The 21,128-nt window shown below is 44.5% G+C and overlaps 4 protein-coding genes and 1 pseudogene across 4 annotated transcripts; 2 read left to right on the forward strand and 3 right to left on the reverse strand.

The window, feature by feature from the left end:
* Window positions 1-21,128, forward strand: part of LOC140189847 (histone H2AX-like) — an 836,563-nt pseudogene that overhangs the window by 46,786 nt on the left and 768,649 nt on the right.
* On the forward strand, window positions 2,042-2,353 carry LOC140190057 (histone H4). Its single transcript, XM_072246498.1, has one exon. It carries the CDS (start codon window positions 2,042-2,044, stop codon window positions 2,351-2,353), a length of 312 nt encoding a protein of 103 aa, XP_072102599.1.
* Window positions 2,997-3,377, reverse strand: LOC140190296 (histone H2AX-like). Its single transcript, XM_072246898.1, has one exon. It carries the CDS (start codon window positions 3,375-3,377, stop codon window positions 2,997-2,999), a length of 381 nt encoding a protein of 126 aa, XP_072102999.1.
* On the reverse strand, window positions 6,933-20,222 carry LOC140190081 (histone H3-like). The gene is made up of 2 exons (XM_072246548.1): window positions 20,175-20,222; window positions 6,933-7,391 (listed from the first exon to the last, which is right to left on the reverse strand). Exon 2 carries the CDS (start codon window positions 7,360-7,362, stop codon window positions 6,952-6,954), a length of 411 nt encoding a protein of 136 aa, XP_072102649.1. The 5' UTR covers window positions 7,363-7,391; window positions 20,175-20,222; the 3' UTR covers window positions 6,933-6,951.
* LOC140190086 (histone H1.5-like) lies at window positions 8,626-9,258 on the reverse strand. The gene has a single exon (XM_072246554.1). The coding sequence runs from the start codon at window positions 9,256-9,258 to the stop codon at window positions 8,626-8,628; it is 633 nt and encodes a 210-aa protein (XP_072102655.1).

Raw genomic sequence — 21,128 nt, forward strand, 5'->3', positions numbered from 1 at the left:
AGATCATTACTAATGCCCCCCACAATCTCCACCATTACCCTTTTCAGAATCCGAGGGTGCAGTTCATCTGGTCCAGGTGACATGTATCCTTAGGTCTTTCAGCTTTTTGAGCATCTTCTCCCTTGTAATAGTAACTGCACCCACCACTCTTCCCTCACACCCTTTAACATTTGGCACATCGCTAGTGTTTTCCACAGTAAAGACTGATGCAAAATACTCATTTATGTCATCTGCCATCTCCTTGGGCCCTGTTATTATTTCTCCAGCCTCATTTTTTAGCAGTTCTATGTCCACTCTCATCTCTCTTTTTTTAATATACTTCATAAAGCTTTTACTACCCACTTTGATATTGGCAGTAACATTACTATCATATATCTTGGATAACTGACACAAAACCTCTTCAGATGTGTTTTCAATTCTTGGAAAATTAAATGATGGTTTTATCAAAAAAGAGCAAACACAAAGAGACGAGTACAGTACTGAAATTCAAGTAGAACACAGTTCAGGCAGTAAAGACAGAGTTAACATTTCAAGCAGAAGCCTCTTCATCAGATACCATTCTGCTAACATGTTTTGTTGCATATTTATTCCTGCCAGCATGTGCAATCTCACTTCCTTCCATAATTTCCCCTCCTTACTCCATCTTCCCTAGTTATGTTCCCATCTCTGTTTACGTCACCTGTCAGTAAAGAATTTTTCACTTTCCTATGAAAGGGAAGCTTCTCAAATGGACATCTCAGTTCAGCGCAACCAGTCTTCCCTTTATCCACAGATTATGTTACTACACCAAAGATTTCAATATATTTGGCTTAAAGTGGAATCACTTTATCAAAACCCTGTTCACTTTGAATTCTTGAAGTTTTCTTGAAGTTTTGGAGATGTGCATTCAGATTTCTTGAAGTTTTGGAGATGTGCATTTATTCCCTCTGTGGTTACAGGTTCAAGTGTTTTTGGGACAGATGGTTAACTGTAAGTAGGTGACCAGAACTGCGGTCAATACTCCAAATTAGGTCTCATCAACATGTTACACAACTTCATCATAACATCCCAACTCCTGTACTCAGTGTTTTGATTTTCGAAGGCCATCGTGTCTACAGCTCTATTTACAGTCCTTGCTACCTGTGAGACCAGTTTCAAGGAATAATGGGTCTGTATTCCCAGATCACACTGCAAGCTTCGACAGTCTTCCTCGTTGTCCACTACATCCCCATTCTTTGTTGATCCATTTTACAATATAATCACTCAGTTTGTGATATAGATGTGAAAAAAAAACAGGACCCAGCACTGATCCCTGCTTAAGAAGGGAGGTGATTTAAATATAGAAACTGATGAGGAGTGGAGATAGTGTAGGTTAGAGAGAGCTTTCCCCCATATCAAGAGCAGATAAAACTGCAGGACATGGGGTTTGGTTGAAGGGATAATAGGTTAAGAGAGGATTTGTTCACCCAGACGGTGGTGAGTTCCTGGAACACTGTACCGGAGAGAGTGGTGGAAGCAGAGTCGCTGATGGTATTTTCAAAATGTCACGTAAATTCCCAGGCTACGGAGCAAGTGCTGGAACAATGAATTATTATGGATGGATTCCCAATGGTTGGTATCAATCTGATGGGCCAAATTGCCTGTAATACTGCTGAAACAATCTGTAAAAATCGGAATCAATGAATCTCTGCTACTAGAAACACGCAAACCTGATAAATATGATAACCGTATTCACCATCTCTCGCTCTGTTCCCATTAACCAGTTCCAGAGGGCCCTCGTTTATACCAACAGTTTCCAACGGTTTATCCAGAACGCTGACGCAGTTCCGTTGCGGCTAAACTACTGGAAATTGACGGTCGTGGAGCTGAACGATGAGAGGCCGCTCTCTGCTCTGTCCGTCCGCCTGCCTTTGTCTCGACTCCTCCCCGTCTCTCCCTCTCTCCGCATTTGTTCGTCACTGTCTCCACCCCTTACAGCCTCTCTGCCTTTCTCGGACAGGTCGGGGCGCTGCGTATAAAATAAGGCAGCAGCAGTCGGTTCGTCACTGAGTGAAACAGCATCATGTCTGGCAGAGGAAAAGGAGGCAAAGGACTCGGGAAAGGCGGAGCCAAGCGGCACCGTAAAGTGCTCCGTGATAACATCCAGGGCATCACCAAACCAGCCATCCGCCGTCTGGCTCGCCGTGGCGGCGTCAAGCGAATCTCGGGTCTCATCTACGAGGAGACTCGCGGTGTGCTGAAGGTTTTCCTGGAGAATGTGATCCGCGACGCCGTCACTTACACGGAGCACGCCAAGCGCAAGACGGTCACTGCCATGGATGTGGTGTACGCGCTGAAACGCCAGGGCCGCACTCTCTATGGCTTCGGCGGTTGAGGAACTCTTGATTCTGAACACAAGACAAAGGCTCTTTTAAGAGCCACCCACCACCTCAGAGACAGAGCAGTGACCCGGAGCAGAAATAGCTGATAAACAGAATTGGTTATTGGAGAACTGACCATTTCTGTGTTCATCCGTACTTTCATCATTGCAGTAGCTGGAGTTTAGAAAATGCTAAAAAAGAAATGTAATTAAAGTTGTAACATTCCCAGGAAGGTTATTTATAAAGAAAACTAACGGCCAATCATTTCGGATCGTCTGAATTCCGACCGCCAGTCACACATCGGTATCGGGGTACAGATGATTTTAAACCCGACAGGCGGCTGCTTGAATTCGATAACGGATTTGAAGCCGATCGCACCGCTGGCGTCCTAGACGCGATCGTAGCCGACATTCAACTCCCAGCAGTTAGGACTTCCCCTCTCCGACATTTCAGACTGTGCACCCACCGTTAAGCCTGCGTTGCGTTTCGCACCAGCAAGGAATTTCTATACACCTTGCCTGCCAATTAGTACAACAATCTAATCCGAACAAGAGCCCTTTCCCCCGCACTTAAGGTATCCGCAGAGCAGCCCTTTCACAGACACAGTGAGTGGCTCTGAAAAGAGCCTTTGGGTCACTGGGTTCAGATTCTGTCTCTTCACTTGCTGGCTCCGCCGGTTTTCTTGGGCAACAGCACGGCCTGGATGTTGGGCAGTACCCCGCCCTGAGCGATGGTGACCCCTCCCAGCAGCTTGTTGAGCTCCTCGTCGTTGCGGACGGCCAGCTGCAGATGCCTGGGGATGATGCGGGTCTTTTTGTTGTCCCGTGCCGCGTTGCCGGCCAGCTCAAGAATTTCAGCCGTCAGATACTCGAGCACAGCAGCCAGATAGACCGGGGCTCCGGCACCCACCCGCTCAGCATAGTTACCCTTTCTCAGGAGCCTGTGAACACGGCCCACCGGGAACTGAAGTCCGGCCCGGGAGGAGCGAGACTTGGCCTTGGACCGAGCTTTGCCGCCGGCTTTTCCTCGTCCGCTCATATTCACAACCTGGGCAATTCTTCCACGGAGAATGAGGAAATGCTTCCGGCCCTCGTCCTTCTTGTACCTTTTGGGGGAATGCAGCGGAACGTGTTTGATTGGTGCTGCAACGCCCAATGATATTGGAGACAGAAAAAAGTAATCCAATCAGAGTACCGCCCCGATTCACCGTTCAAGAAACAGCAGCAGAGTCACGGAAATTAACCGCTCATTCTCCTAAAAGAAACTGAAATTTGAAACAGCCCGCCAAAAATCCTTTGTTTAATGCTTATCTAAATTGAAATTATTGCATCTCCACATTCACTAATTACTGGAGTCCGCCACATTTAATGTAAGTGCAGCTACTATTGCAACACTGGGTAGGGATTTAATTCACCCATTTCTTTAAATTAAGAAATTCTCAGAACGAAACCGGCTTCGTAGCTTCTGTTCGCCGTCGGTCATTGTTCGCGCATCAGGTTATGGACGAGTTGCTCTTCACAAACGGCCTGAAAATTTTGTAATGTAAAAGGGGACAAGGGAAGTAGATATCGGACCACTTGAAAATGACTGGAAAGGTAGAAATGGGCGAGAAGGAAATGGTGGACGATCTGAATAAGTATTTTGCAATTGTCTTCGCTGTGGAAGATACTAGCAGTATGCCAGTGTTCGAGAGTGTCAGGGCCAGAAGTGAGTGAAATTGTGATTACTAGTGAGAAAGTGCTTGGAAAACTGAAAGGTCTGAAGATAGATAAATCACCTGGTATATACCCCAGCGTTGTGAAAGAGTTGGACAAACAGATTGTAGACGCGTTAGAATGATCTTTCAAGAATTACTGGAATCTGGAACAGTTCCACAGGACGATAAATTGCAAAAATCATTCACTCTTCAAGAAGGAAGAGTTGCAGAAGAAAGGAAATTATTGGCCAGTTAGTGTGACCTTAGTGGTTGGGAAGATGTTGGAGTGGATTGTTAAGATGCGGTTTTGGATACTTGGAGCATGATAAAATAGGCTGAAGTCAGGATGGTTTCCTTAAGGGAAAATTTTTGTCTGACAAATCTGTCGGAATTATTTGAAGAAATAACAAACAGGACAGATAAAGGAGAATTGATGGATACTATGTACTTAGATTTTCAGAAGCTTTTAACAAGATAAGAGCCCATGGTATACAAAAAAGATACTAGTATTGATAGAGCATTGGCTCATTGGCAGAAGGCAAAGAGTGGGAATAAAGGGAGCCTTTCCTGGAATACTGCCAGTGACTAATGGTGTTAAATAGGTGTCTGTGTTGGGACCCCTCTTTTTTTACAGAATATGTCAACGATTCAGATAATGGAATTGATGGATTTTTGCCAAGCTTGTAGATGATACAAAGATAGGTGAGGGAGCAAGTATCGCTGTAGAAGCAGGTAGTCTGCACAAGGACTGAAACAGATTAGGAGAATGGGTAAAGAAGTGCCAGATGGAATACAGGTTTGGGAATTGTATGGCTATGCACTATGTAGAAGAAATAGAAGTGTACACTAATTCTAATTGGAGAGAAAATTCAAAAAATCCGAGGTACAGAGGAACTTAGGAGTTCTTACGTAGGATACACTAAAGGTTAATTTGCTTGTTGAGTCGGTAGTGAGGAAGCCAAATGCAATGTGAGCATTAATTTCAAGAGGACTAGAATTTAAAAGCAAGGGTGTAATACTGAGGTTTTATTGGCATCCATTAATCTCATGAGACCATACACTTGCACCTTGGAAGGTTTCCAGTGCGCAGGCCTGGGCAAGGTTATTTGGAAGACCAGCAGTTGCCTATACTGCAAGTCTCCCCTCTCCACACCACCAATTTTGTCCAAGGGAAGGGCACTAGGGCTGATACAGCTTCCAATACACTGGTGTCGTCACACAGCAATGTATGGTTAAGTGCAAGGATACAACACGCTGCTTCAGCTGAGGCTTGAACTAGCGACCTTCAGATCACTAGACTGATGCCTTAACCACTTGGCCATGCACCAACACTGAGGTTTTATAAGGCACTGATAAGGCCTCATTTGGAATAATGAGCATTTTGGGCCTCTTATCTGAGAAAGGATGTGCTGACATTGTTGAGCTATCAAAGGAAGTTCATGAAATCAAGTCTGGGATAAAAAGGGTTGTCATAGGAAGAGTTTTTGATTGCTCTGGGCAAATGTAGAAACACTTCAATAGAGTGGATGTGTAAGAGATTATTTCCTGTGGTGTGGGAGTCTGACACCAGAGGCCACAACCTCGAAATAGAGGGACGTCCATTTAAAACGGAGATGAAAGGGAATCTCTTTAGCTAGAGACTGGAGAATCTGTAGAATTCAAGGCTATTGATGGTCAAGTGATTGGGTATATTTAAGGTAGAGCTTGATAGTTACTTGATTGGTCAGGGTCTGATGTTTACGAGGAGAAGGCAGGGGAGGGAAATATATCAATCATAATGAAATGGTGGAGCAGAATCGATGATCTTTATCTGTTCCTATGACTTATAATTGCAACTTCCCCCATTCTGAGCTCTCATCTCCTCCAAAGTGAAGTCATCTTTTTCTAAATTCAATTCAATTCAGTCTCCACTTCAATTAAGTGTCTCACAGTCCCTGACAGATTGAGAGAACATGATCCTTAATTAAAACCTTTGCCTCTCTCTTACTTCGTGGGATACAGGTATCAGTATCACAGCACTGCCCTTCATAGATTGTTTAGCCAACATATCGACTACTTCCGACATGAGTTGTGATCCAGAAAAGCAGACATACTGCGGCTGTAACAATGTTTGCCTAACTTCCAACAGAACACCCGGACAATGATTGGACGACCCATCTTAAGACGACATAATACAGAGAAGGAATCAGATCAGACAACACAGTTAGGCTGTGCATACTCTATCCACTGCAATGCAAGGATTGCCAGCAATTCGATAGCATAATCTGGGAGTTCATTAGAAAAACGTTTTCTAACACCTGAAATGATGGGACACCTGAAATGATGCACTGGTGTTATGTGACACTGGGCCTTTAGAATTCCATTCCTACATATTGATGAAGCACAGATGGAGAAACCACTACCTCTTCAGTTACACACCCAGCACATACTGACGGGCTCTCCCAGTCAACTCTACCCCAGTTAAAGCAAATAGACAGGAAGGGATAATGGATAAAGCCACGTAGGAGCGTAGTTCATAATGGACAGGCGCATGTTCCCTGCCTGATCGTTTCCTTCCCACCCAAAAACAAATCTTACGAGCTTGGTGTTCCAGACAATTCGTTAATAAATTCAGAGTTTGATGATCATCCTCGTCCACTGAGGTCAAACCAGTAACTCATAGCAATGTGCAATCTTCGTAAATACAATGGCATCTCACTGATTTCCTCCTGCAGAGCAGAAATAGAAGACGTAACAGAACAACACAAATGTTACCCAGCGGCATCGAACTGCTGATGCTCCGTGTCGATGAGGTATATGGGAGCGGGGCTGGCATGTTTAACAAAAGCTCAGTGAACAGTAACAAACAGCCCTTTCCACTGTTGTGTTGGTGGCTCTTAAAAGAGCCTTTTGTTGTGCTTAGTGCCGAGGTGGGATTTAGGCGCGCTCTCCGCGGATGCGGCGGGCTAACTGGATGTCTTTGGGCATGATGGTGACTCGCTTAGCGTGGATGGCGCATAGGTTAGTGTCCTCAAACAGCCCAACTAAGTAGGCTTCACTGGCCTCCCGCAGGGCCATGACGGCTGAGCTCTGGAAGCGCAGGTCGGTCTTGAAGTCCTGCGCGATTTCTCGCACCAGGCGCTGGAAGGGCAGTTTGCGGATAAGCAGCTCGGTGGATTTCTGGTAGCGCCGGATCTCCCTCAGAGCCACAGTGCCGGGCCGGTAGCGATGAGGCTTCTTCACTCTGCCTGTGGCTGGAGCGCTCTTCCGCGCCGCTTTGGTGGCCAGCTGCTTGCGGGGAGCTTTCCCACCGGTTGATTTGCGCGCGGTTTGTTTGGTCCGGGCCATTCTCCTTCAGCCTTTTTTTTCCAAAAATACTTTATTCAGAAATATTACAAAATAAAAATAATTACATACAGGAAAAGAAAACCATTCGTTGACTGTGAGTCCTTATTCAATACAGTTATTAACAATAAAAATTTTGCGTTGACTCTCTGTTCATTTACAAATGAAAGATGTTTACAGTAAATTATGCGTTTACTCTCAACCCTTGGTCAAGAGTTAAGACTTATTAACAATCAAAATTTTCAACAATAAAGGCAGGCAATGGCTCTAATACTTTCCCAAATTAACAATTCCACCCACTCCTTGGGCACCATGTTGATTATCTGTCCACACCGCTGATGAGGGTAGGTCTCCTCCCCACCCAACCTCCCCTGAGCAAAACTTCAAATACCGGGATCGGAATAGCGGAGCAGACGCAGGAACCAGCTTTTAAAGAGTTGATGAAGGGCCGCCCCACTCTCTGATTGGTTGAAAGAGAGATACGTATTGCAGGCCCCAGCGTTGCGATTGGCTGCTTTTCCAGCACCAGTTTGAAGCTGGCCGGTGGTGGGGTTGGGGGAGATGGTGGAGAATATTACCCACGACCAAATATGGAAACTGGTGACTTAGGGTCGGAATTTAGCCAGTCTGACTGCAGTGATTGAATAGCGGTTCAATTTCAATTCGCCCGCCAATTCCAAGAGCAAACAAAAGAAAATACTGTTTCAACAGCAACAGATCTTCTTACAATTAATTAAAAGAATCACGAATGATCAAATTTCACCTTGATGTAAATCATCGATCGTCTTCATTCAATTAGCTGAATCTGAATGTTTACATTTTTACTGAATAGCTTCTCGAGGTGAGTGAATTCAGTGTTGCCGGAAACGGGAGGAAAGAGAGAGAAAACTGAGATCGATTTTAATTCACTGCTTTTACTAAATGGTTTTGTGGGGAAACAGCCACAACAGGTTTTCAAAAGGACCACAGGAACCAACACCGAAATGAATTGCTGCTCAATACAGTATATCTACAAAACATTCATTACAACCAAATACATTAAATTGTCAATCTCTTCCCTCTCCAAATTGCTGTTCAAACCGACGGCCGCTGTCTCCTTTTATCACATCACCCTGACCTGCCCGAGAGAGACGGAGAGGGATGCAGAGAGACAGCTTCAGAGTAATAGAGCAGAGAGAGACCTCTATTTTCCAGCTCTTTCGTGGGAGATGTGAGTGGCTCTTAGAAGAGCCGTTGGTTTCAGGTCTTTAAAATGTGTATTTTTATTTACTTTTTGGCCGCCGTCTTCTTGGGTTTCACGGATGTTGCCTTCGGTTTGGGTTTCGCCGACTTCTTGGGCGCTTTCGCCTTCGGGGCTGCGATCTTCTTGGGGCTCTTGGTCTTCTGCGCAGCCTTCTTGGCCGCTGGTTTCTTAGCAGCCGCTTTATTAGCCGTCGGTTTCTTAACACTTTGCTTCTTGGCGGGAGATTTCTTAGCTGCTTTCTTAGCTGCAGTTTTCTTGATCGCTGGCTTCTTGGTCTGAGATGTCTTGGCCGCTGGTTTCTTCGTTTTTTTCACGATTTTCGCGCCACTGTCCTTTTTAGCGGCCGTCAAGGAGCCGGAGGCACCTGCGCCCTTGGTGTGAATCAGGGAGCCGCTTTCCAATTTCCTTTTAATGACCATCTTGATCTGACTTTTGAGCTTTTCCACATCGACGCCGTTGGCAGCCAACTCTTTCTTTATCGCGACTATGGACACCCCTCGGGGACTGCGGCAATCCGCCACAATCTTGTCGATCTGTTCGCCCAGTTTGGGACCGGCTGGCTTGGTCCGGGCGGCCGCCTTCTTCTTCTTGGGAGCCTTGGTTGCAGCGGCAGGCGCCGGTGGAGGAGCCACTTCAGCAGCTGCGGTCTCGGTCATGTCGGCGACTCTGTACAAACTCTCTCAAAACTCAGAACTGAGTGAGAAATGAAGCGAGAGGCGGCGGTGCAGAGCAATTTAAAGGCAGCGAGCGGACGGGGCGGTGACACCCTCTCGTCAGCTCCCGGCCACTCTGTCTCTCTGTGTTTCTTTCTCCTCAAAAACCCTCCGTTTCCAATTAAAATAAGGCACCTCCATCACACAGATCGATCTCTGACTGTGTCCGAGGCCGGATTCTTTGCTGTAAAACAAGCTTGGTCCGAATTAAAGGCAACAGTTTTCATATAAATCCGTTTAACTGCTGCACCGACTTCGTTCTCTCCCGCGATCACCGGCATGTTCGCCGTTTTCCGACTGAAATATTAAAACCAACAAAAAATACGGGCAATTCCCACTTTAGGACTGAGCTGGCGAGCTGGGCCATCTCGTGACAGGGAAATCTTTTTATTTTCCACAGGAGGGACGGCGAAATGCGGCGACTTGATCGGTCTCACAAACACAGCCACATCGCATTCAAAGTGTCACTGGTTATCTGTTCTGTATCTTGCAATATTTAATTTACACACTTTGTTTATTTATGTGTAAAAAATCTATCGATTTTATCCTTTACACGCTAATTCGGAGAAACGTTGTCTCGTTTGCCGGCATACATGTATATTGTTAAACGACAATAAACTTGATTTGTTTGACCGTGGTAACAGTCTGAGCTGTCAGGTCCCTCTCTGACACACCGTTCATATCTGCACAAACTGTGGGCCCGGTGTACAGTTCCCAGCACAAGTTTTCCTCTCCGCTTCCGTGTTACCGCGTGTTGCTTGTAGATTCCCAGCTCAGTAACATCTCTGGTTCTTTCTCTTATCTCTTCAGCCATACTTTTCTCTTTAGTAAACATTGATTACAAAACTCACCCACCTCCTGGGGCTCAAGATCTCGGAAGCCCTTCTAATCTCTAAGGGGACCGAATCTCTCCCTAACTACCCTTTTACTCCGAAGACAACGGGAGAACCTCTTCGGAGATTCCTGAACTTTACCTGCCAGATCCATCTCATACTCCCTCTCTTTGCCCTCCTGGTTTCCTTCCGCAGAGCATTCTCAATCTCTTTATAGCCAGAAAGGGATTGGTTTGATGTCAACCTCCTGAATGAAATGTATAATTTCTTTCTTTCTTTTAAAACTGAACCTCATTATCTCACATTGCCAAGGTTTCCCAAACGTGCCAGATTGTCCTTCACCCCAACGGGAACATTCTGTTCCCAGACACTTGCTGTCCCACTTATAAACAAGTCCCACTTGCCATTCATTCATTTTCTTTCTTACAGGCTCTCCAAATCAACCTTGGCTCGTAACTAATTCCCCCAACATTACCCTGCCCCTGTTTACAGCACTAACCTGTGGAGCTGACCAACTGTATCCTTCCCATCACTCTCTTAGGCTAAAAGAATGAAGAAGGTATCAAAAATTACAAGGGAACCTTGGTTAACTGTGGAAATCAGCTGAGGAATGACTGTCATACTTAACATCAACACTCAGAAAAGACTTCAGAAAGAAGGCCAGTTCTCAAAAATATTGGTTCCTCTTGTGGCTGTACAGTGTCTGCGCTCTGTTCAGTCAGGACACTACATTTGGGTTTATTGAGATACAGCATGGAAAAGGTCTCTACAGCCCCTTCAGCCATGCTGGCCAGCAATCCACCAGTTAAATCCCAGGCAATTTATAATGACCGATTAACCTCCCAACCAGTAGGTCTTGGACTGTGGGAGGAAACCGGAGCACCAGAGAATGTATAAACTCCTCACTGGCAACAGCAGGAATTGAACCCTGGTCACCTGCAATTTTAAACCTTTCCTTCCTGAAACTTCCACAAAACTGGCATCACAGATGGACAGGATGGGGAAGAAAGTGTTTGGTACACTGGCCTCCATCAGCAAAGATGATTAGCACAGGAGCTGGAACGTGATGTTCTTTTTGTGTAAGACTTTGATGAATCCACACCCAGGATATTCTGTGCAGCTTTAGTCACCCTCATTACAGCCACAGTGCAATTAACTTTAAAACAGTGCAAAAAAGGTTTAGAAGAGTAACGGTGGAAATTGAAGGCCTGAGTTACATGATGGTGTTGGCTGTGCTGTCCGTAAACTTCAAGCGAAGACATTAAGACCTGTCAGATATAAGTAGCCATGAATATGCTCACTAAAGGGAGATAATACTGTCATGACCCAATCTTCAAAGATTGGTTTATTCTCCATGGTGTTTTGCTGCCAATACACCACCTATTCGAATGGTTGGCCCCCCTCCCTACAAAGGAGAAGTTACTTCCAGCTAACAAAGTAGTTTAAAGTAATAAACACAAGAAATTCTGCAGATGCTGGAAATCCAAAACTACATACACAAAATGCTGGAGGAACTAATCAAATGAGGCAGTGTCCATGGAAAAGAACAAACAATCAATGTTTCGCGCAGAGACCTTCTTCAGAACTGGAAAGGAACTGGGAAGATGTCAGAATAAAAAGGTGGGGGAATAAGAACATGATGTGAAGTCAGGTGGGTAGGAAAGGTCAGGGACTGGAGATGAAGCAATTAGATAGCACAGGAGAGGGGACCACAGGAGAAAAGGAAGGAGGGGGCTCCAGGGAGAGGTGATTGGTAGGTGAGAAGAGGCAAGAGGCCAGAGTGGAGAATAGAAGGGGAGACAGAGGGAATTTTTTTTTACCAGAAGGGGAAATTGATATTCATGCCATCATTTTCGAGGCTACTCAGGTGGAATATAAGGTGTTGCTCCTCCACTCTAAGGGTGGCCTCGTTGTGGCACAAGAGGTGGCTAGGGACCCAACATGACAGAATGGGAATGGGAATAAGAAATGAAAGTTTGGGCCATCACTTTGTTCCAGTGCTGGTGGATGGAGCAGAGATGCTCAACAAAGCAGTACCCCGATTTATGACAGGTGTCACCAATGTAGAGGAGGTTACATCAAGAGCATCGGATACAATAAACAAACCCAGTAGATTCATAGGTGAAATGTTCCCTCAGCTGGAAGGACTCTTTGGGGTTCTGAATGGAGGTGAGCGAGGAGGTGGGTAGACAGGTGTAGCACTTTGGCCACTTGATACATGCCAGAGGGGAGATTAGTTGGGGTGGATGAATGGACAAGGAAATTACCAGGAGGCGGGGGAAGGGTTGGGGGTGCGGTAGGAAGGTAAAGTTATGTTTGGTGGTAGGAACCCTTTGGAGGTGTAGTTTAAAGTAGTTTAGAACAGATTTTTAAAAAAATTTAATCACTTAAATCCAAACAACACTCTCAAAACACATTAAAATTTCAGACAATTTCTATCTTAAACACTTCCAAATTCTTGCAGAGCATTTCTACCTTATTTTGAATCTTGAAACATTATACACTAAAACATTTCCCAGCCTCAGGTTTCCCATTCTCATTCTCAGGCTCACATACTCCTTGGACGCCATCAGGTCCACCCCTCTGTAACCTTCTCATGCTGGAAAACTCCCACATCTCCTCCCTTCCATCTTTCTGGTCCCTTTCATATCCTGACATTACTGTTTTTTAGATTGGTAGCCTGTGCTCAGTGCTGTGTGGCAGGGTCTCCTATTGGTTGTCATATCTGGTATATTGATGATCTGGATGAGATTATAGGTGCGTGATTAATACGTTTCCAGATGACACCAACATTGATGGTATGGTGGACAATGATGAAGGTTGTATAAACTACAAGAGGATGGACATCAGTTGTGTAAATAGAACAAGGAAATGACAGCTGGAATTTAATTCAGGCAAATCCAAAGTGTAGACTTTTGGTCAGTTAAACCAGGGCAGAAGATAACACAGCGAGAGGCAGTGCCCTGGAGGGTGCTGCCTAACAGAGACACCTGTGGGTAGAGTTCCTAAAAGTTCAGATGTAGGTGGACAAGGTGGCAAGGAAAGCAAATGGCACCCTTGCCATCATTGGTTAGGACAATAAGTACACGAGTCGGGACGTTGTGTTACAATCGTAGGAGATGTTGGTGAGATTGCTCTTGGGGTATTGTGCGCAGTTCTGGTCACCGAGCTACAGGAACAATGTGATTCAGCTGCAGTTAGTGCAGAGAACATTCATAGGGATGTTACTGGAGGGCTGGAGTTACAAGAGGAGACTGGGATAGGGTGGGACTGTTTATTCTGGAGCACAGGAACATAGGCTGAATTTAAAGAGGTATATTAAAACAAGAGAGGGGCTAAATCCCTCTGTAGCCTCACACTGTGTAACCTCCTTGCATTCCCATGACCATCTGAAATGTCTGCTCTCCCACATCGGTAGGCCATTTGCATCGTTACTTCCCCCAGTCAGATTGGGGACCTGTGACCAATGGTGGGCTGCAGGGATCTGTGCTCTGTTGTGTTTAACACACATTCATGGTTTGTGTAAGAATGTAAACAGCATGAGTAATAAATTTGAAAATGACACAATCAGACACGGGAACAGAATTAGGCCATTCAGCCAATCAATTCTGTTCTGTCATTCCATCATGGCTGTTTTATTATCCTTGAAGCCCTGACAAATCAAGAACCTATCAACCTCCACTTTAAATATCCTCAATGAATTGGACTCCACGGCAGTCTGTGGCAATGGATTCCACAGATTCACCACCCTCTGGCTGAAGAAGTTCCTCCTCACCTGTTCTTGATGAGTGTCCTTGTATTCTGAACCCATCCCCTCTGGTCCAAGATTCACTCACTACATCCTTTCCACATCCACTCCATCTAGGCCTTTCAATGAGATCCCTCCTCATTCTTCTAAACTCCAAGTACAGACCCAGAACCATCAAATGCTCCTTAACTCTTTCATTCCTGGAATCATTGCTGTGAACTTTCTCTGGACCATCTCCAATGCCACCACATCTTGCTCTAAATACTCAAAGTGCAATCCAAGCAATACCTTATAAAGCCTCAGCATCAGATCCTTACTCTTATATCCTGGTCCTCTTGAAATAAATGCTTAACATTGCTTTTATGTTCCTTAGCAACAACTCAATCTACAAATTAACCTTTAGGGAACACTGAACAAGCACAAGGACACCCAAATCCCTTTGCACCTCTGATTTTTAAATTTTCTCCCCATTTTGAAGATTGTCTACACCTTTGTTCCTTCTACTGAAGTGCATGACCATACACTTCCAATCACAATATTCCATTTGGCACTTCTTTGCCTAATCTCACAATGGTTCTAAGTCCTTTGCACACTCCCTGCTTCTATACCTGTCCATCCACCCATCTTTGTATCACCTGCAATCTTGACCACAAAGACGTCAACTCCAACAAACCAAATCATTGACATATAATGTGAAAAGAAGTCGTCCCAATGCCAGCCCCTGTGGAATACCACTAATCATCACCAGCCAATCAGAAAATTCCAATTTTGGTGGTCTAATGGACAGTGAGATTACAGTGAGACAGACTGATTAGGAGTGTGGGATAGGAAATGGACCATGAGATTTAACGGAGCCAAGTGCAAAGTGAGGAATTTTGATAATTTATTTCAGAACAGGGCTTACATAGTAAATGACAGGTCTCTGACAGGTGTAAAACAGAGACAAAGTGTTGACACAGGTAGACAAGTTGGTGAAGAAGGCATTTGGTACATTTGCCTTCATCAGAGTAGTGAGTACAGTACCTTGGATGTCATGTCACAGCGTAGCAGTTAGCACAAGGCTGTTACAGCTCTAGGCATTCTGGAGTTCTATTTCAGTGCCAACTGTAAGGAGGGTACCTTCTCCCCATGAACACATGGGTTTCCTTGGAGTGCTCCAGTTTTTCCCACACTGAAGATATATCAGTTAGGAGGTTAGTTGGTCATTGTAAATTGTCCTGTGATTAGGCTAGAGTTAGATAGGTGGGTCTCTGGGTCCAGAGGGGCTTGCATTGTGAGAGGATGGTGGGTTAGTGGAATATTCTGCTAGAAGGTACTGTAGAAGTGGGTATATTTATTATATTTAAAAGTCATTTTGCCAGGTACATTGATAAGAAAGTTTGAGAGCCATATGGGCCAAATTGAGGTTGGGTTTAGCTTAGGTCAGCGATTTGATTGGCACTGAGTTGGGCCAGAGGGCCTACGTCCATGCTGCACAAATCAATGACTATATTTTGGGAAGTTAGATGTACACAGTGAATGGCAGGGACTTGTGAAATGTTGCTGAACGGAGAGCTTGTGGGTTCCTACCTTCACCACTGCCACTAGCCCCTTATTCCAGATGATAATCATTGTGAGAGAAATTTACCCCTCAGGACCCCTTGAACCTCCATCTTGTCACTTTAAACATATGTTCTCTAACTTTTGACACCCGTAGCATAGGTAACATAGTCTTTCTATTTATCCAATCTATTCCTTATATCATTCTCCGTACCCCTCATGTCACCTCTCACCCCTTTCACTACAGCAAAGTCAAACCCAGCTTCATCACATCACATCACGTCTGTAGTGTGGTGACAAGAACTGTACACAATATTGCAAACGCAGCCTAACCAACTGCTTGTACATCTGAAACATGACACCACAACACTTGTACTCAATTCTTTGGCTGATGAAAGCAGGCAGACCACACACCTGCTTCACAAGCCTGTCTGCCTGTGATGCCACTTTCAGGGACTGTGTAACAACACCTGAGGCATCTGTAAAGGTACTTCAATGAACAAGGCACAGAGTGATATGGAATTAGTGCAGGCCAGTGTGTTTAGTATAGGTGGGCATGACAGTCAACACAGATGTGATGGGCCAAAGGGCCTGTTTCTGTGCTGTACAAATCTATGACTTCATAACACTCCACCATTGCATGCAGTGACTCTGGCTGCCTTGGACCTCAGCTCTGAGCTTGTCTCACTGACCCCCATGTCCTCTGAGATGATACAGGGAGCCTCACGCTGTAATTCAATGTCAGTTCTCTCTCTTAATACTATCCATTTCCATCTGAACCTTTCCTATCGATGTACCGATCTAAATGCTTCTTGAATACTGTAATTGTACCCACTTCTACCACTTCCTCTTGCAGCTTGTTTCATCTACCCACCACCTGTCTGCCTGTCTAGGTACCATATCCGATGCAGACATTGGTGACCATGGTTTTCCATATAGATCTATCCTTCGTTTTTTGGATGACTTCCATTTCCTCGATGTGTAGCCACCTGGCTATGCTTTTGATGTACATAAGCCGAGGTCTTCCTCCAGGTTTACACCCCTCAATCTTCCCAGAGAGTATGAGTTTTTCTAGTTAATCTTTCCGCATGATCTGTCCTAGGAATCTGTGTTATCTGTCTCTTATTGTTGGTATGAGTGAGTGAGTTAGTGAGTGTTCATGGGGAGAAGGTACCACCACCATTTCTGTAAAAAGTCATCCCTCATGTCCCCTCTCTACTTAAATCTCTGCCCTTGGGTTTTAGACTCCCCACATGTGGAAAAAAGACTGTGGTCATTCACCTTATCAATACCCCACATGATTTTATACACCTGCAGACTCACTTTGAACGTCTCTACAAATTATTGGAAAGGGTACAGAAGAGATTTACCAGCATGCTGCCTTGTTTAGAGCCTATGCCTTATGATTAGAGATTAAGGGAGCTAGGGTTTTACTCTCTGGAAAGAAGGAGGATGAGAGGAGACATTATAGAGGTATACAAGATATTAAGAGGAATAGATAGAGTGGACAGCCAGCACCTCTTCCCCAGGGCACCACTGCTCAATACAAGAGGACATGGCTTTAAGGTAAGGGGTGGGAAGTTCAAGGGGGATATTAGAGGAAGGTTTTTACTCAGAGAGTGGTTGGTGCGTGGGATGCACTGCCTGAGTCAGTGGTGGAGGCAGATACACTTGTGATATTTAAGAGACTACTAGACAGGCATATGCAGGAATTTAAGGTGGGGGGTTATATGGGAGGCAGGGTTTAAGAGTCAGCACAACATTGTGGGCCGAAGGGCCTGTACTGTGCTGCACTATTCTATGTTACCAGATTGATTGATTGATTTGCACAGATTCTTTTACACATCGGTTCTTTGTCAATCTTTGTTTGTGTGTAGTTCTTCACTGACTCTATTGTATTTTTTTGTTCTGTTGTGAATGCCTTCATGAAAATCTCAGAGTAGTATATGGTGATATTCATACTTTGATAATAAATTTACTTTGAACTTTTCAACTTTGAAGACTGGTAGATTGTGGATGGATTAAAGGACTATCAATGAACACAGAGGGATATGTATCGGGTAGGAATGGCAGGGTCAGTTCAGTGGACTTTTACATGGATATGTGAATATAAAGGGACTGTAGTGTTGTACAGTAGATGAGAAACAGGAGGGCATGTAGTATAAAAAACTGGCATTAGAGTTAGCAAAATACCAGGGGCCAAATGGCCTGTACTGTTTTATATTCCTAGAGCTCAAAAAGGGACAAGAAATGTCATGAGCAAGATTGACAATAATGCAATGGTATTTTACACATATGTTTAAAACAGGATGATCTCTGAGGCGAACATGGGATCTCTCAAGGATGAATGGAGGAATTTCTGTCTGAAGCAAGAAGTTGTGGGTGAGATTATGAATGAGTCCTTTCCATCTTTGTAACAGCAGATAGAACTGAATACAGACAAGTGTGAAGTGTTGCACTTTGGGAGAACAACCTTGTGTAGGACTTACACAGTGAACAGTATAGCACTGAGGAGTGTGGTGGAACAGAGCCATCTGGAAATACAGATGCATAATTCCTTTACCACAGGTAAAGAAAGTTGTAAAGATACCTTTTGGTAGATTGGTCTTTATAAATTAAAATATTGAGTGCAGGAGTTGGGATGTTATGTTGAAGTTTGTAAGACATTGGTGAGGCTAAATTAGCCATTCTAATCGCCTATCTACAGGAAAGATATCAATAATTTTCAAAGACCTCAGGGAAAATTTGCAAGGATGTTGCCGAGATGTTAGGACCTGAGTTATAAGAAAAGGCTGAACAGGTTAGGACTTTACTCCCTGGAGTGTAAGAGAATGAGGGGAGATTTGACTGAATATACAAAATTATGAGGGGTATTGATAGGGTGAGTGAGTGCAGGCATTGTATTGTGTTGTGACAAATATGTTTTAACTTACAGCTATTGCAGGAACATGGTGACAGGCTGTCTGGGTCTGAGAGCTCAGTATTCCAGCATATTCAATGTTCTACAACTCTGTCATGGACAGTTCCAAGCACAGTTGCAAAAGGAGGAGGGTTGGACACAGGGCTAGTAAGCCCATCCTGTAAAAGCACTGAGCTACAGAAGCTCCAAGGCCTCATCCCCGGCAGAGGATGTGTCCACCAAGAACATGGACTACCCATGGGGACAGTTGGAAAGATTGGGCCTAGACAGAGGATTCTGCAGAGCTATTGACAATGGCCTCTGCCTCAGTAGGGGTGATGACCTTAACTAACAAACAATGTTCCACACGGATTGGGACGAGGGAAAGGAGGAGGGTGGCCTTGTTCATCTTGAGGTGGTGAGGGGTGATATGCAGGTGGGGACAATGAAAAACAGGGGAAAGACAACATGAGTGGGAAGCCTCTACACCCTCAGGGGTTGCCTCTTCACAGGAGAAAGCATAAAAGTGGAAAGTATCAAAGGGAGCTAAGAAGGGAACTGTGATTATCATAGGTGAATTTAATCTTTGTATTTGTTAAAGCTGATCAAACTGGCAAGACAGAGTGGAAGAGGAATTTGTGGACTGGTCAGGGATTCTTTCTTACTAGCAGTCTGTTACAGAATCTACCCCGGAAGAGACCATTTTAGATGTAACCTGTGTAATGAGATTAATAAGAGATTTTCTGTGAAGGATCTGCGAGGGAGAATTCTCCCCCAACGTGACGCAGTTTAGACCGCAAGATATAGGAACAGAATTAGGCCATTTGGCCCATCGAACCTGCTCCACTAGTTCAGCATGGCTGTACTAACTTCCTTCTCAACCTGTCTCCTGCCTTCTCCCCGTATCCTTTCATGCCCTGAACAATCAAGGATCTATCTACCTCTGTTTTAAATATACATTAAGACTTGGCACTCACAGCTACCTGTGGCAAAGAATTCCACAGATTTACCACTCTCTGGCTAAAGAAATTTCTCCTCATCTGTTCTAAAAGGATACCCCTCTATTCTGAGACTGTGTCCTCTGATCTTAGACTCTCCCACCATAGGAAACATCCTCTTCACATCCATTCTATCAAGGCCTTTCTGTATTTGATAGATTTCAATGAGGTCACCCCTCATTCTTCTGAATTCTAGTGAATACAGGACCAGAATCATCAAAACTCTTCATATGACAAGCCATTCAATCCTGGAATCAACACACGTCCAGAACCAATATTCTCAACCTAAATAAAGGCAGTAACGCGGTTGTAACGTTGGAGTGGACGGGGTAAACAGGCTCATGGACAGATCAGTAGATGAACATTGACAGGTGTTTAAACAGCTGATTCATAACTTTCAGCAAATATTGACTCCAATTCGACAGAGGGATCCAGGAGAAAGATGAACCATCTGCGGTCAACAAACGAGGTGAAGGGAAATATTAAATCAAAGACCGGAACACAGAGGGCAACAAGGGCGAGAAGTAGACCAGAGGACTGAGAATACGCCAGGAAGCAGTGCTGAAGAGACTCAAAAGCTAAAACTAGTAGGGAAATTGCGATAAGTTAAACTCAATACCGTGAACAGTGTTTACATTGGGGAAATAGCAAAGCTGCCAAATATAATAATTGGTTGGCATTACAATACTGTACTGCAATAATTTACAAGAGTCACCATCATAAGAGAAAAACTAATAGGACTAAAAGCAAAACGTCACCAGGTCCCAACGACCTGCACAAGGTTTTACAGGAAGTACGTGGAGAGAAAGTGGATATATAAGTTGAATTTTGTCAAAACTCACTGTGTTCCAGGAAGGCCCCGGTGTCTCAAATGCGTCTCCATTGTTCGAGAAAAATTCAGCCCCTCGCTAGACCGTTGCCAGGGAAACGACGTCAGTGAAGGGTGGACGCTCTGTGACGTCAGCGCGTCCTGGGGAGGAAAATCCGCAGGGTGTCACTTGACTGTGAGGCAGCAGCCTGGGAGGAGGGAAAGAGGCAGCTGTCAATCAGAGGAGCCGCTGGGAACGGTGTGAACTTTGTAAATAGATCACTGAACACCATGAAAACAAAGAGCGTCACTGAAGAACATTTGTCAAAGTCAAAGTAAATTTACTATCAAACCACGTATTTGTCACCATATAATACCTTGAGATTCTTTAACAAGAGGAATTCTGCAGATGCTGGAAATTCAAGCAACACACATCAAAGTTTTTGGTGAATGCAGCAGGTCAGGCAGCATCTCTAGGAAGAGGTACAGCTTTGACTGTACCTCTTCCTAGAGATGCTGCCTTGATATTCTTTCCTTGCAGGCATTTACAGGAAATAAATGCAATAGAATTTATGAAAATGATAAATGGCACAGATTGACAAAAAACTTGAAAGTGAGTCTGCATATTGTGAAATCATTTTAGTGAAGGTTATCCATGCTGTCTCAAGAGTATGAATGGTGTAGCGTAATAACTCTGGTGGTGTGGGACCAAAGGCTCCTGCATCTCCTTCCCAATGGCAGCAGCCAGAAGAGAACATGGCATGGATGAGGGATGTCCTTGACGATGGATGCTGCTTTCTTATGGCAGAAACCCTTGTAACTGTGCTCAATGATGGGGACAGCTTTGCCTGCAATGAACTGGGCTGTATCCACCACTTTTTCTAACATTACCGTTGCTGGGCATTGGTGTTTCCATTCCAGGCTGTCATGCTCTGCCAGGTTACTCTCCACTGTGCATGCCAAAGTATGTCAAAGTTTTAAATGACAT

The sequence above is a fragment of the Mobula birostris genome, chromosome 29 (genome assembly GCF_030028105.1).
Source record: "Mobula birostris isolate sMobBir1 chromosome 29, sMobBir1.hap1, whole genome shotgun sequence".
Taxonomy (NCBI): Eukaryota; Metazoa; Chordata; class Chondrichthyes; order Myliobatiformes; family Myliobatidae; genus Mobula; species Mobula birostris.

Coding starts and splice junctions, on each gene's coding strand:
- LOC140190086 (XM_072246554.1), bottom strand. CDS start 9,258: ATGACCGAGACCGCAGCTGCTGAAGTGGCTCCTCCACCGGCGCCTGCC.
- LOC140190057 (XM_072246498.1), top strand. CDS start 2,042: ATGTCTGGCAGAGGAAAAGGAGGCAAAGGACTCGGGAAAGGCGGAGCC.
- LOC140190296 (XM_072246898.1), bottom strand. CDS start 3,377: ATGAGCGGACGAGGAAAAGCCGGCGGCAAAGCTCGGTCCAAGGCCAAG.
- LOC140190081 (XM_072246548.1), bottom strand. CDS start 7,362: ATGGCCCGGACCAAACAAACCGCGCGCAAATCAACCGGTGGGAAAGCT.